The sequence below is a fragment of the Fusarium proliferatum genome (genome assembly GCF_900067095.1).
Source record: "Fusarium proliferatum ET1 genome assembly, contig: FPRO_scaffold011, whole genome shotgun sequence".
Taxonomy (NCBI): domain Eukaryota; kingdom Fungi; phylum Ascomycota; class Sordariomycetes; order Hypocreales; family Nectriaceae; genus Fusarium; species Fusarium proliferatum.
Window position 1 is genome coordinate 284,818 of NW_022194800.1, and position 15,845 is coordinate 300,662.

Here is a 15,845-nt window from a genome sequence, read left to right on the forward strand (position 1 = left end):
GTTGAAGGAACTCGAGGTGCAAATCAAAATCAGGGACCGTCCAATTACGAAGCAATATACGAACCCCTGCTGCTCGCCAGGGTTGGCTGCCAAGAAGCAGTTTGTGTGCTGCGCTGGAGAGTCAGACAAGGCTATCAACTAATGGAAGGGCACCTTGAATTATTACGCGCATCGCGCACCTGAAGCTGAGGTCAATGTAACGCAACACGACCCCGCTGAAGAGAGACTGACTGACTGACTGACTGAATTAAGGAATAAGAAAAGTGATTGATTGATTGATTGATTGATTGATTGATTGATTATCAAGGAATGAACACGAGGACGAAACCCACAGAGGCCATACGTAATAAACCTACTAACATAGGGACAGTACACAGTATATGCGTGTCTTGTCCGACGGGAGACAGTTTCTCCTTGGTACCGTGCTGCTGTGCTGTGCTGTGCTGTAGAGATCGGATGCCAAGGATGGCGAAGAATATGTTTAAAACTCGCACAGGCTTGCCAATATCCGTTGTACGAGTACTGAGCCGGGGGTGGTAAATGGATGTTTGGATCACTTCCTCAACAGTGGGAGACGCTACGTGCGGTGGTGACCGTTTTACCAGGCAAGGGTTAGTTGATTTGACAAGGCGGCGGATCTTGTATCCGTCACTGACAACGACTGTTCTGCTGTGTTGTGTGGTGTTGTGCAGTTGCAGTTGCAGCATGTAAGTGATCGTTTTGAGGCTCGCTTGGGGCGGACCATGTCATCTGGTCTTGGTTCCATGATCCCTCCTAACAAAATGATTCATGATAGTGGCGGACGGTGGTGTTCGCTCCATATTCCTATTCTGTCGAGCCGTTTAGACTAGATCTCACCTTCACCGCGATTGAGGCTTGACTACTGCAGACTTGTATCAAGCCATTGTCATCGGTGGCGTTTCTGTAATATTACGATCGTTGCTATCGCTTCACAAGCTCTCTCTTTTTTTCGTCTGAGGTTTTTTTTAAACCCCCCCAAAAGAGAAACAAAGAAACCAAAAACCCCAGAAATTGGGGTGTCTCATTACTGCAGGTTTTGTCTTGTGTTAGTCTCGTCTCGCGCGCAGTCTATGGCCAGGCTAAAATAGCATAGTGTCGTCTAGTTTGTCTCCGTTTAGAGCCTCAGATCTGGTTGTAGCAGTATTTGTTTTGAGTCCCAGACAGGAACTGTAAGATGAATCATCACCCACGACTTGTTCCGTCTGCGATGGATGTATGTTTTGGTTTTGTTCATGTTGCAGCATCCCAACTCCAGCCAAGCCACATGCCATGCCCATGCCCTGCAGGCCCTGAATTTACCCCCATGCCCTGTCTGTCGTCTAGGCCTGGAACGCCTCCCACCCCCGTTCGTCAACGCTGTTAGACTGTTCCTGTTAGATGTAACAGGGGCCCTGGCAGCAGCAGCGAGCAAACCCTTGTTATGCCCTGATCCATGCATGCATGGCCCGAACCATCACCACCGTCGTGGCCGTTGCAATCTGCCCCGTACGTACTGTACCTTACTCTAGTGAGCCTGTTACTGCATGCATGCCGCTGTAAACTGTCTGTCTGTCTGTCTGTCTATTGTGCCTGTTTCTGAATCTTGCCCGCCGTCCATTGTTATTACTACACCACTTGCCCCTCCCCTTCTAATAAACTACTTCTACTTCTCCTCCTCCTCTTTCCCTTCTTCACTTTGGATTGCCATCCTCAACCTCACATCTTTTCTTTTCTTTTTTCTTCTGCTTTGCAAGAAACGCTGCTGCGTCTTGTAATTGTATTCACTTCTTCGGCTTGGCTCTGCTTCACTTCTTCTACGCAGCTAGCTCCAACACACTCATTAACAGTACCAACTTGGACCAACTGGTTTGGCTGCTGACACTCCTTTGAACACCACCAACAACAACCCATTACCTTCTATACAACAAAACCGATATTGGTTTTTCATTCAACGCCTTTTTATAACAATTCTGTTTCATTCTACCTGAAACAGTTTCATCTTCTGAGGACTTTCCTTTCCGGTGTCTGTATTTTCGAGTTTAAATATTCTCGCTGGCTAAAACAGCACATCCGGCATTCGAACGATTTCGCTCGCTTCGATCACACATTTGGCCTGGCTTCTTGTTCAAGACCAGCTTATACGACGACTTTCGACTCTTCGAAAAACGACGATTCTTTTCATCAACCTGACTTTTACTTTACGATACCCCATTGCGGATTTCAAGGCAGCACAATGAACAGCCGACCAATGAGCTCAGGCATGCCTCAACATCAGATGGCTCAGGCCCCTGCGCCTTATATCCCATCACGGGATTCCATGGACCGCCACGACTACGGAATTTCTAAGAACCGTAAGGCCTCGTCGACTGGCGGTGGACGTGCTTGGAGCGACGAGGAGGTGAGTCGACGTTGCTTAGCTGTGCCGGACCATATCACTAACACCAAGTTTAGGAGTCATATCTCATCCAAACTCGCCTCCAGAAGATGCCATATAAGTACATTGCAGCCCACCTCAAGAAGACAGAGTTGGCTTGCCGTCTTCACTACCATCAGCTCTCTCATGGCAGCAACCGACGCAACAAGCGTGCTGCCTCAGTCTCATCGGGTGCCTCCAACGACATCCCCCACACTCACCAGGTGAACATCCCCAGCCCTGCACGAGAGACAGTCTCTCGTTCAGTTTCTCCTGGTGGAAGTGTGCGAAGTTACAGCCCTCCTCCCTGCAACGTCAACACTGCCAGCCACATCCAACTCCCCAGCATCGTTGGACCTAGCGATGTCACTCGCCTACCGTCCATTCTCCCAAAGCCATCTCGCATGTCTCTCCCACCTCCTGTCACCAACCAGTCATATACGACGACGATGGACGCCCCTGTTCATATGCCTCATGCTGCTTTCCACCAGCGCGCAGCCTCGCTTCAACGAACAACACCTCCCCTGCGTCTTGACTGCTCAGTTGTGCCTGCTCCTGGACCCGCATCTTCACCTCCTGCACACAACGCCTCGCATGTCGATCTTTCACGCCTACATTCCATCTACTCAACCCATCGTGCGTCTTTCTGGACAACCATCGCCAATGAGTATGGTCCTTCAGTGTCTCCCACTGTTCTCGAGCAGGCCTGGAAGACTGGCACCTGCTGCAGCCCTTCTTCCCTGACACCAATCACCCCCATCTCAAGCCCAGGCCAGGCCGAGAAGGATGCACAGAGCCAGTCCTACAACAAGGGACAGGACAAGACACGGATCTCTTCGATCCTTGGAATCGACGCCGACCCACGAACCGCTCGCGATCGGGATATCGTGAGACGGCTGGAAGAGGAGCGATTCGGTATGATGCAAACCGCTCACTGAACATGGACTCCTCGGGTCACGTCACCCTGTCTTGATCCTCATCCCGTCCAGAGGCGAGGTAATTTGGAATGAGGACAAGGTGAGACTGCAGCCTGGTCTCGCCTCATTGTATGACACGCCTCTTGCTTTTCGCATTTCGTTTCAATCACGGCATTGTTGCTCTCTCTACCACCAGAGGCACGCACACGACACGGCATATCTGCCACACACTTGGGCATTTTACTTGCGCCCGCACTCGTTTTCACGAAGTACATCACTTTCATTCTTTTCACTGTGCGCCTATACCGTTCTTATCTTACGAACAAAGTATTGTCTAGTGGTTGGGATCCAGTTTAGTACTGGATCCTTGAGGTGGAAAAAAGGAGGTAGATGCACGGCATTTGCTACACGACATGAAGAGCACTTGTCGGAGATGGAGGCAGACACTACTATACACCTTTTCCGTCCTATGCTTGGAGTAAAGACCTGTCCCGGGGTAGTGGAGAGAGTCATGGATTTTTCATTTGGTCTAAATTTCCGGATTTTTTGACGCTTTTTTTTTTCTAACCCGTTTTATTTGGCTTGCCATTTCGGCAGATTTCCTTACCTTGTACAGTCCTCTTGTTGTTTCGTGTTCAGGACTGATGAAATTACGGTGATGAAAGAAAAGAGCCAAAGCTCAAGGCGCCCGGCCCCGGGCTACTACTATTGAGTGGATGGGGTTTATGGGGAGGAGGATAATATTAGAGACACCCTGTCAGTGGTAAAAGCTGGCAGGCATCAATTGATAATCTTCTTCACCTTGAACTGTTTATTGTTTCATGTGGACTGTGACATGACAGCGTTGGAAAAGAAGAAAAAAAGTGCAGCTTGCTTGCGTAATTGAGGTGAAACTAGATCAGCGTGTGTTAGTGGAGGATATGGGGATGGGATATGTTTGAGGTTGCTCGAGACGGTGATACGTCCGAACAGTGTCTGTACAAGGTGTGATGAAGATCATTTCGCAGCAAAAGCCCGAATTGTCATGGTACTGCTGAGTGATGCTTATGTGCTGAGTTGAGTGAGTGAGTCGGGTGGGTGTATGTGTCTTGGCTGTGCAGCGTTTCAATGCGTTTTCCGAGTCTCTGTTTCACAATGACGACGGGCGTGTATCAAGACGCATAGACCAATATGACTTGCATGATATTGGGGGATGATATTGACGAGTTGTGAGTGCGTACACTGTGTCTTGTAGTAGTAGTGGTAGCTGAGGTACGGTACAGTATTCAAGGGGAAGACGTAAAGAGGTGTGTTTGTTTGTTTGTGGTTAAACAACCGACAAATCTACAACATGATATATCTGATACGTCGAAACATTACAGGGTCTCGGTGGTTAGAACCGTTCGGGTGAGTGTCAGCCGAAACTTCGGTGTTTCTCCCCCGTATCCGATCCGCGGTTCGGCCCCGGTGGATGAAGAAATAGTGGATGTCACGCGGAGAGGGGCATATCGGGGATCATGGCAAGGGATCCATAGCGAATGGGACTGCGGAGTCCCGGCTGAATGTAACTGCAAGGTACTGTACTGACTGTACTATAGGTAGATAATCTTGGGGGATGAATGTGTTTTTTCCCATTTAGCCGCTGTCATGTTTTTTGTTTGTTTTGGGGGTTAGAACTTAAATCTAGTTAACCCCACGCTGTGAAGGCATCGTGAGGGGAGCATATTTATTACGAGTGAGGATGAACTCGGGTGTTTCAAGTATTTATTCTCTCTTGCACTCACTCAGTGAGACAGACAGCTCTTGATCCCTCTCTGCTTGATTGGCAATGACTAGCTCGGACCTATTAAAGCTCGACGGGTCTGTAATTGCTAAACCGACGGTTGGTATTCGACAAAGCTCTACCTACCTAGCTAACAAACTAATGTGCGGGGTTGCTGGCCTCTTTAGCAGGCGGGAAGTGGATATGTCATGATCATACCAAGTCAAGAGGGGTTAAAAGAAAAAGAAGAATCAAGAGAAGGGGAATGGGGGAACTCTTGATTCGAGGTCCGGAGCGAATGCCGAGCTGTTCGGTCCGGCAAAGGAAGGATAAGTGAGGCAAGCCAAGATTTCTGAGTGAGAATAGCCTCTGACAACACGAGGTAGACGAGTTTGACGCAATTTCTCACGACGCTTCTCTTATCTGAGTAGGTATCATGCGGAAGCTACATTAGCTTGAGGAGTACAAAATGTCCCAGCTGCAGCAGCCGTTATCACTTCCTTTCTCCCGTATTATCTTCATCTCAGTTCTGTCTCTTCTCTTCTCTCTTCGTGACTTGTAACATCGTAAACCTTCAACTGATCAACAGAAGAGAGCCAACGCCACCCACTCACTACTCTACTCCGCACACTACACTACCTCAAGTCACAGGGCTACGAAGCTACAGGCTACAGGCTACAGGCTACAGGAAATTCCGCTTACAGTCACTAAAACTAAACTACTCCGCTCTTCGGCAGACGCATTGCAACTCGCACCACAATTCTTGTCTAATCCGACGCTTGTCTTTGGTCAATTTCTCTTCGTCTTCGGTTCTCTGTCACCCTCACCCAAGACCAAAAGTCTAAAGACCTTGTTGTCCGGATTCAATTGCTATATATAAGGTCTGTCACTGCCAGTCACTGCCCGTGGGGTTACACCTTGGCATCCTCTTCACTGTAACATAAACCGGCTCATCCTTTCTTCCTCTTTCTCTCTCCGACATCGCTATTTACCCTTTCTTTACCTTAAACTAATCTCAAGTCATCAGGAGATAGCTTCTTTCACCTTGACTTGAATCTCGTGTTTCTCAGCCGTTGAATCACTGGAAGCCGCTGAACTCCACCAACAAACAGACTACATACAGACTGAGATCAGCTCTCACAACTCATCATCATGGCGGACCAAGTCCAACACGACCCTAAACAAGATCCCGACTACATCCCCTTTCCCTGTCTTCCTCCAGGTGGTGCTCTAAACCGTTGGTCAACAAAGATCACTCGTGAGCATGACTATCCTGGAGCCCAGGTATGCCTCCTCTTCCTCTACCACATTCCAACAGCTCACTGACTTTACCAGGCTATGCTCTACGGAGCTGGTGTCCCCAACAAGGACAAGATGAAGAATGCCCCTCAAATTGGTGTTGCTACTGTGTGGTGGCAAGGAAACCCTTGCAAGTGAGTTTTGAAGCAAAAGCCTCTCTCATGACCGAATACTAATGATTTGCAGTACTCATCGTGAGTGAGACAACCTCGCCCTGGAAAATCTATACTCACAAAGTTGCAGTCCTCGATCTTGGCCAAATCGTCAAGAACTCTATCGAGAAGGAGGGTATGATCGGATGGCAGTTCAACACCGTTGGTGTCTCTGACGCCATCACTATGGGAGGCGAAGGTCAGTGAAACTCACCCACAAAGTCAACAAATAACTCACACCTCTCAGGCATGCGCTTCTCTCTTCAGACCCGAGAAATCATCGCTGATTCCATCGAGTCTGTAACTTGCGCCCAGCACCATGACGCCAACATCTCTATTCCTGGCTGTGACAAGAACATGCCCGGCACTGTAATGGCCGCCGCTCGCCACAACCGCCCCTTTATCATGATCTACGGCGGTACCATCCGCAAGGGTCACTCTAAGCTCCTCGAGCAGCCCATCAACATCAGCACATGCTACGAAGCTTCTGGTGCTTTCACCTATGGCCGACTCCACGCCAAGACAAATCCTGGTGAGGCTGGCCGTGAGAGCTCTGATGTCATGGATGATATCGAGAAGCATGCTTGTCCCGGTGCTGGAGCCTGTGGTGGTATGTACACGGCTAACACTATGGCTACTGCCATTGAGGCTATGGGTCTTTCACTGCCTGGCTCTTCATCATACCCCGCCGAGTCCCCTGAGAAGCGTCGCGAATGTGAGCGCGCTGCTCAGGTTATCCGCACTACTATGGAGAAGGATCTCCGTCCTCGCGATATCATGACCCGAGCTTCTTTCGAGAACGCTCTTGTTCTGACTATGATTCTGGGTGGCTCTACAAATGGTGTTCTTCACTTCCTCGCCATGGCCAACACAGCTGGTGTACCCCTGACCATAGACGATATCCAACGCGCCAGTGACAGAACCCCTTTCCTCGCCGATCTAGCCCCCAGTGGAAAGTACTACATGGAGGATCTGTACAACGTTGGTGGAACACCCTCCGTTATCAAGATGCTCATCGCCCGTGGTCTTCTTGACGGCAGCATCATGACGGTCACCGGCAAGACTCTTGCCGAGAACGTGGAAGACTGGCCCAGCCTGGACCCTGGCCAGGATATTATCCGCTCTCTCGATAACCCTATCAAGGACTCCGGCCACATCCGAATTCTACGAGGAAACTTTGCCCCAGGTGGTGCTGTTGCTAAGATTACTGGAAAGGAGGGTCTGTCTTTCACTGGCAAGGCTCGTGTATACGACACTGAGAAGATGCTCAACGCTGCCCTGAACAAGGGTGAGATCAAGCAATCCGACGGTAACTTAGTCGTTATTGTTCGATATGAAGGTCCCAAGGGTGGCCCCGGTATGCCCGAACAACTGAAGGCCTCTGCAGCCATCATGGGTGCTGGTCTCTCGAATCTTGCCCTCGTCACAGACGGTCGATACAGTGGTGCCTCTCACGGCTTCATCGTCGGTCACGTCGTGCCTGAAGCCATGGTCGGAGGCCCTATCGCTCTGGTCAAGGATGGAGACGTTATCACCATTGATGCTATTAGAAACCGCATTGACGTCGATATCACTGACGAGGAGATGGAGAAGCGAAGGAGTGAGTGGAAGGCTCCTGAGCCTAGAGTCAAGAGAGGTGTGCTGGCCAAGTATGCTAAGTTGGTCGGAGATGCTTCTCACGGTGCCGTGACAGATCAGTGGTAGATATACAAGACTGACATGGACAGCAAAAAATGAAAAAGGGAATATTTACGTTAAGAGTGAAACAACACCATCATCTCGCATGCTGTGAACAAGAGTTATCACGACCGTATAATTTAAGAGCAGCGACTTGTATAAACTGGGCAGGCTTGATTTCTATTATGAATGAGCATTGGAAACTAAAATGAATGAAGGGTATCGAGCATATCCACACGCTTCTCTGTCTCCCACTAACGCTCCTCTTTCAACCCATGCATAACCACCTTCTTGCTCTTGTCTTGATACACAAATACATCTTGCACGCATAAATATACTTTGAAAACACACAACGGCTTCTCTCCTCTCCCGTAGTTATATCCAATCACCACTCAACATCCCCCCATATTATCTCGGCGCTTTCATCGACAGGCTCGTCATGCGCTGTAGCAAATGATCCTTGGTGACTCTCTGGCGGACTCTAGTCACCCAGGGGCATGCCCTCAAGCTCATCTAGCAATCGTCGCCAGTTGTCTGCGAGCATCTCGGCGTACTTGACTCGCTCACCAGCCCAGTCCTGATTCCATCGGCTGACTTGGTACTGAGTTGACTGGAAGGTGATGAGCTCGTCGCGGATACACTCCTTGACGAAGATGGAGCGATTGTGTTGCTGAACAATAGACTCCTTATCCTGATTCTTTATTAGTGCCTCCCCTTCTAACATCCCGGAGCTAGGCTTACCTTGATGATGTTTTCTGCTATGCGGTCGATCTCACCAGCCTTGACCACGCCTTCTGGCTTGGATCTCAAGTTGGCAAGCTTGTTCTCATTTGTCTGAATTCTTCGCTCCAGATAAGGAATATTATCTTTGTCCAAGCGCTCTCTTCGTTCAAACATCTCGCGCACGCTGACAAGAGCATCTCGTTGGCGCTTAAGGTCCTCAAGAACTCCCTCGTCCCATCCACGGCTCTCATCTTCCATCAAAGCTTGGCAAGTTCTGAGGTGTTTGCTCATGGCAACAAGCCCATCATTAAGAAGAGGAACCTCGTTGGTGTCAGTTGCGTAAGTATCCTCCGATGTTTCTGTCAAAGAGGCCAAAGAAAGAGCAATACGAGCGTGGTCAGCAGCCACGCCCTCGGTTCGCTTGACGAGACGATCCATGATGTTGCACACGTTAATGTAAAGTTCAGCAGATCGTTTGACGCCATTGCGTGTTCGGTTGAATAGATCCTCAAGTTCAGCTGGCAAAGAATCCTCCAAGCCAGGTGGTAGTGCTCTATCAGTAAACTCATCCTGAACAGAAATGGTAGCTTGCTTGCGCCACACAGATAGCTCCTGATGCTGATATTAGCTTCAGCAGTTGATTTACACTTGGTGGCAGAATCGACTTACTGTAGGAACGGTCAAGAACATGACGACAAGTTGTTCCTGGCTTAGAATCGGGTGCCTGATAAGGGCATTCAGGAAACGCGATAAACCTCTCCTTCGCTTTTCGATAAAAGCCCCATCGTTGGACAGATGGCTACCATTTACACCTACACGTTTAGGTGGAAGTAGCGGTAGAATACGGAATGGATATCTCTTGTGTAGGCAATCCAATAGCCAGACAAAGTCGCTGTATCTGCGAATAACCTTGCTACCGCGCCTTATGCTCGAGATTTCATAATTATGGTGCTGGAACATGAAAACGCCTTCCTTTTCCGGCATAAGCACAACAACGACATTCTCCTCGGCGCCGCGGCTAGCTCTACCACTGCTCGTATGGTGCTGAAGAGCTGGAGGTTGTGCAGTTGGGGTCAGATCGGGAGCTCCACCAAAGGGATTCTGGACAGGCCCAGAGGGAGATTCCCCAAAGCCTACAACAGGGTTGTTCCCATCAAAGTATCCCCATCCACCAGGCGTTGTCACCGAGTTGCTGCTATGCTGTCGCCGGCTGTTTGGAGACGTAGTGGCCCGGGGGGATGCAATATTGGGCAGAGGAGGAGCGTCGATTACTGTTGTCGGTGGTGTTTGGCCAAAGCCGGTATGGCCATTTGTGCTGTTTCGCTGGGTGCCGTTGGACTTGGAGGGACCATGATCATGGGTTTTATGCATATCAGGACTCCCCCATGGATCATCCTCTGGGTCATCCATGGCAGGTCGAAATTGCTTGGGCTGTTGTTGCGCGGGAGGAGTTTGTTGTTGTTGAGGAATATCTTTTGGAGGCGTCTGAGGCGGCTTCGCGGAAAGTTCAGCAACTGGAGGTAGGACGGGCTCTGCAGTGAGACCCGCGAGCTTGGGTTGCGGAAGACCTGTGATGGAAATGAGTTATTAGCTGGACCTGAGTAGTGTCTCCACCAAGCGCCGGGGGGGCATATGCCAGCACTGATATGACATCCATGGCACTGCATTGACCAGTTGATAGGGCAGCTTGTAAGTCTCGGCAAACAAGCGATTGACATGAGGGGAAAATAATCATGCGAAATGCGAATCGAAGGGATATGTTTACTTACGTTTTCGGCGCTCATCAACGCCGTCCAGGCTTATGACTTCGCCTTCTTGCGCAAGGCCTACCAAAGCCAGCAGCACGTTGAACTCGTTTCGACCTAGCAGGACATCCCCGCCTCCGGGAGCTACCAAGGACATAATGCGAGCTTGGGCATCAGCACCGAGTCTGGCAGTAGCGAAGAGTTTTGCGACACCACCAGAAGTGACCTGACCTCCGCTGCCATCTTCGCGCACTACTGTATCGAAGGTCTCGATATAGGCATCGGGCACGTCGCTACCAGGGAGGAGGTTGCGGATAAGATCGGCTCTGCTCTGCTGCTTGCGCGGCGTGGGCATGTCCCAAGGTGAATCATGGGAGTCGTTATCGTCAGCGAAGAGACTGTTGGATGGTTTTGGAGTTCCAGAGCCAGAGTCATCGTCGAAGAGTCCAGCACCGCCGCGACGAGCTGGACCAGTAGACGAGCCCAGACCTGGGCTGTCCTCCGTCGGTGATGAACCAAAAAGTGACATTATAACTTTCAGGCGAGCAGCGAATGTAAGATTATCTTGCGGCGCGTATCAATCTCGTCGATGTCGATCAGCCGAGTCGCGAATACTCGTGGAGAGCGTAGATCGATCGTCTAGATAGCGATTCGTAATCGAAGCCGCGAAGGGGACGATATACAGCGCAATCGAGTTGGGTGCGCGATATCGAGCCTGCGATGGAACAAAGCAGCAGCTACAGGAGTTGAAGCGAAGCCAATACGCAATACAGAAGCTCTAGCGACGAAATACACGCGAATTGAGAGGCAACTGGGAGGTTGGTGAAGTCATTCCAGGTGGAGAAGACCTGGGTCTGCGACATCAACTTAAACCGGACGGAGCTGTTGTGGAGCGTCATGGGTAAGGTACGTACCCCCCGACACATGCAACGGTTAAAATGGATTGGATGTTCCTGGAGACGCCACAGCCTGTCAAGACTGTGGCTGATCGCCAAAGGTTAATAAGAAACAAGTTCGTGAGTTCATTTGTTTGTACATTGCTTGTTATCACATCCAAGTGTCTACACTCGGTCATTATAATACAATTCTTCATATGCCCTTGCTAACTCTTAGAACAGAGTCTCCTCAGTGGCTGCCTTCTCCTTCTTAACCTCGCTCTTGATCTTGTGCACTCCAGGCACTCTGAAGTATAAACTGGGCGACTCTCCTGGCGCAAGCTGGTGGCTCAAGTATCCTCGGTGTGCGGGATCACGGTAGTACTCAATGTCCTCACGGCTGGTAGGGTCGGGTAATCGGTACCGGAAGGGTGCATCGCGGGCTGCGGCTAGCACAGTGTCGACGTGCTCCAATCCTTGAGGGAGAGGCTTATCTGTGTTGACAGACTGGCCTCGTAGGAGTCGTTTTATGGCCAGCTTGGTATAGTATCGGGTGACGACCTTGCCTCCAGCACCTTCAATAGCAGCAATAGCTCCAGCAGAAACACGTGAGACCATAACATCGATGGGCTGCTTAAGCATATCCGCACCTCGGGAAAGGACCTTGACGCCATCCTTGACAGTTCCAAGAATGCCACACTCGATTAATTCCTTCGGTGTAATCTGCTTGGTGGGGTCGATTCGTCCTTGGTCGATCCAAACCTGGATCTGGTCGAGGTTGACTTCCGACATCTGAGGAGCTCGGCTGCAAACTCGTTAGTCAATTGAACCACTGTAATTCCTGACTCTTCAAAATCTTGTCCGGATATTCGTAGGCGCCTCACAAGTTGCTGAAACCTTTTCGACCATGCTTGACGATCAAAGGTGTCTGACCACCCTGGAACCACGGCTTGACCTTTCCATGCTGCTTCTGACCCTTGTGACCACGACCAGATGTCTTTCCGTGTCCGGAAGAGGGACCACGACCAACTCGCTTCTTCTGGTGAACGGCGCCGGGGTTGTTGGCAAGACTGCTGAGGATGGACGCATTTCGGGTCTGGAGGGAGAGGCCGGAGAGGTAAGCGGTCAGCGATGAAACAGGAGCATTGGCAGTCGTCCTGCAGCACAGCGGCGTGCTAAAGGGTGAGATTCGAGGAGGCATCGTCGTGGAGAGGGCGCCGTGGCCGTGAGTCTGGAATTGATGCTGGCGATCTCGAAGTCGACGGTAACCAATTTTTTGAATGGCTTAGCGCAAGAATGCCAATCTGGGGCAGTGGATGCCTCAGGCTACAACTCATAGATATCATCAACGACAGGCTCAGAGTCAACATTTTAGAAGTTGAGATTGAAAATGATGAATTTATTATTAGTAGAAGACTTTATCAAGTCGTTTGTATCTTCATGAACCGTATAGAAGCCTCGACCTTCCAGAAAGAGGGAGCCATTGAAAACCCCCTCAAAGATATCACTTACACGCCGCCCTCACCCATTCATTAAGCACAGAGTACAAGCCCTTCCTTCGCCTGAACATCTTCATCCCATGCCGCATTTATCAAGAAGCAACATTGTCCGAAAGAGTGACAATCAGTTGCAGAGAGTCCTTCCCCCAAGGCTTTGCCTATCCCCAGCCGTGCCCGCGAGTCTTTCTTCCCTCACCTTAGCAGCGCGCTTAGCTCTTTTAATTCTCTTTCTGCGTCTGTAAATAGCCAAGCAGCCGACCCAGCCGAGAAATAATGCAATGAGAGGCATACCAATCACAAGAAATAAAAACATTGGATCGGTCGCGAACCTAGCTGGGTCATCGTCAGTTTTAGCCTGGCGGTGCTTGATCATCATGGTGCCCATCTGAACAATCGATATAGCTATGTTCGAGGCTACCCAGATAAACTTTGTAAAGCCAGCGATTAAATGAGTACTGTATAAGTCTTTCGGCTGGTTTCCGTTGTCTCAGCTCAAAACGTCCAGTTTCGTTGTTAACGACACTCTGTCGAAATGCTTGGCTGATGGAAGTCTAGCACAACTGTCGCCTAGAAGGATAACCTGTCTCTTGGTTTCGTCCTGGGATATTGACTGTAGTAGAGATGAGATATTCTGGCTGACATCGTGGGTTTATATGGATGAAGAACTACCTAGTAAATCCTCATAGAATCTTGTAATCGCGGAAATCGTGAAGAGGAGACGATGTGCAAAATGGATCAAACAGTGAGGACAACACTGATATATAACATCAGGTGGTAAACTCTAGGTTCGTATAAATCGACATTCTTGTGCTTTCATCATCCTTGTATTCGAGCATAGCCCAAGGCACAGTCTTAACTGCGTGGATCTATAGCCAACAACAGGGGTATGAAACATACAACCAACACGCAATTTATGAATATTTGAAGATGGAAGAAGAAGATCAAGGGTTATGAAGCTAACTAATCACGCTTAAAACCCATGCAAGGCACGGTCTGGGGCTTTTCTTTGACTCAGCCCATTGCCCAAGCATTTGAGAGACGCATACTGCTCAGATACGTGCCTGGACACAGCAGAAGAACAGCTCTTAAGCTTCCGGATATAGCAGCTTTACTAGATCCTGCGTAAGCTTTTCCTCCAATCCACATGGGACTTATTAGTTACTAAAACCAACATCCATAATCCGTAACTCGAGATGAGCCATAGATCATTTTATTCTGACGACAAATGCTCAGGATATATAGTCGGCGTTGCATGCATAGATTGCATACATACAAACGGGGTCAACACGTAACATGGAATGAACTAACTCAGTATACTAACTCTAAGCTCTTTGAGAGTAGATCCCTAGTACCATCTAAGTGCAAGAAACTAATCTATCCCAACTCACAACTCTACAACTCTCTCGTCGTCAAAACCCTTTGTATTTTCCAGTGTCGGCCCCTTGTAACCCAAAACATACCCCCTCTGATTCGCAACGACCTTCACACCACCCTTCTTAAACTCAGTCGTATAATGCGTATGACCAAACATCCAAACCTGCACTCCACGCATAAACTCCCTGGCCTGTATAACATCCGTTGAAAACGCCGTCTTATACGGCGCATTCGCATGTTCTGGTCTTGAAGACCCTTTCACACAGGGTGCGTGGTGCGTCACCACCAAGACATTTCTCTGAGATTCTGCTGGAAGGTTGTTGAGCTCGGATACCGTCTCTGTGAGATAGGCGAGATCCCGGGCGTGACACTCGTTGTGCTTGGCGACGGTCCAGTCTTTAATGAGCTTGTAGTCTGATACTCGGAGGGCAATGGTCTCAGCTGCTGAAGAATGGATATTCGACCATAATGTTGCGCCGATAACTGTGAGCTTCGAATTCGGATCGTCCCAGCGATTTCGATCCAAGATCACGAGTTTTCCCTTCAGAGACTCTTCTTTTTCTAGCTCCCTCGCCTTCTCAACACCGTCCTCATAGCTCATCTCATAGAACTCATGGTTGCCAAGAATTAAGAAAACCTTCTCGAAGCGCTCGGTTTGGCGTGCGAGGAAAGGAAGAAACATGTCGTAGTCGACTAAACGGCCGATATCACCACCAAGAATGAGAAAAGGTGCTTTGGCAGGGAAGTCAAACGTTGCGTATTGCCGATTTAGCTCCAGATGAAGATCCGACATGATCTGTACTGCTCGACCACATGGTTCTCGATGAGGAATCGCAGGGCCGAAGAGATATTCTGAGAGACGATTCAAGGTATCCATTGTGACTGAAACTGATATGGTTTGTATGATGATGAGAATAGGGAAGAACCCGTGAATTGAATGATATTGGCACAGGCTTCTCTTTGTGGTTTCTAGGACTCTTATATAGGACTTGGTCAGCCCTCCATGAACTGGTGGGTCTAGAATTGTAGCTGAGTGTCTTGAGGGCAGTGCTCTCTAGACCGGGGCCTCCAACGCCACGTCCATTCAGCCCCTGGGAATCTGCCTACGCTACCACGGAATCTAGTACACAATCAAGGGATGGCTGCATGAGGCTTAAGGCTTGCAGCTGTAAGAACCATAAATTAAGGTCAGGGCGATCACTTATGCATAATACCACCGAATGAGACATGCAACAAAACCACTTCTCTGGTCGTAGAATGAGGCGGTCCTCATCCTACATATATCATTAATGCAAAGGGCTCTCTGACATCTAGAGTAGAATGTAAATCCATCGTCTATCAGATCATCTTGACAAAGACCTCCCAAACCGTGTATGCAGCAGATTCCCCACGATGCGCGTGCCATATCCCTTTAGTACAATGTTAGACGA

The 15,845-nt window shown here is 49.4% G+C and overlaps 5 protein-coding genes across 5 annotated transcripts; 2 read left to right on the forward strand and 3 right to left on the reverse strand.

The window, feature by feature from the left end:
• Positions 1-2,233: 2,233 nt before the first annotated feature.
• On the forward strand, positions 2,234-3,351 carry FPRO_08271 (uncharacterized protein; the record flags this gene model as incomplete). The annotated part of the gene is made up of 2 exons (XM_031221921.1): positions 2,234-2,398; positions 2,452-3,351. 2 exons carry the CDS (start codon positions 2,234-2,236, stop codon positions 3,349-3,351), a joined length of 1,065 nt encoding a protein of 354 aa, XP_031087431.1.
• Positions 3,352-6,223: 2,872 nt separating this feature from the next.
• FPRO_08272 (putative dihydroxy-acid dehydratase) lies at positions 6,224-8,226 on the forward strand (the record flags this gene model as incomplete). The annotated part of the gene is made up of 5 exons (XM_031221922.1): positions 6,224-6,355; positions 6,407-6,504; positions 6,557-6,564; positions 6,614-6,721; positions 6,770-8,226. The coding sequence occupies 5 exons, from the start codon at positions 6,224-6,226 to the stop codon at positions 8,224-8,226; spliced, it is 1,803 nt and encodes a 600-aa protein (XP_031087432.1).
• Positions 8,227-8,680: 454 nt separating this feature from the next.
• Positions 8,681-11,196, reverse strand: FPRO_08273 (uncharacterized protein; the record flags this gene model as incomplete). Its single annotated transcript, XM_031221923.1, has 4 exons — positions 8,681-8,890; positions 8,941-9,534; positions 9,592-10,490; positions 10,692-11,196. 4 exons carry the CDS (start codon positions 11,194-11,196, stop codon positions 8,681-8,683), a joined length of 2,208 nt encoding a protein of 735 aa, XP_031087433.1.
• Positions 11,197-11,776: 580 nt separating this feature from the next.
• On the reverse strand, positions 11,777-12,743 carry FPRO_08274 (uncharacterized protein; the record flags this gene model as incomplete). The annotated part of the gene is made up of 2 exons (XM_031221924.1): positions 11,777-12,347; positions 12,427-12,743. The coding sequence occupies 2 exons, from the start codon at positions 12,741-12,743 to the stop codon at positions 11,777-11,779; spliced, it is 888 nt and encodes a 295-aa protein (XP_031087434.1).
• Positions 12,744-14,425: 1,682 nt separating this feature from the next.
• Positions 14,426-15,292, reverse strand: FPRO_08275 (uncharacterized protein; the record flags this gene model as incomplete). The annotated part of the gene is made up of 1 exon (XM_031221925.1): positions 14,426-15,292. The coding sequence occupies one exon, from the start codon at positions 15,290-15,292 to the stop codon at positions 14,426-14,428; it is 867 nt and encodes a 288-aa protein (XP_031087435.1).
• Between the last annotated feature and the right edge of the window lie 553 nt (positions 15,293-15,845).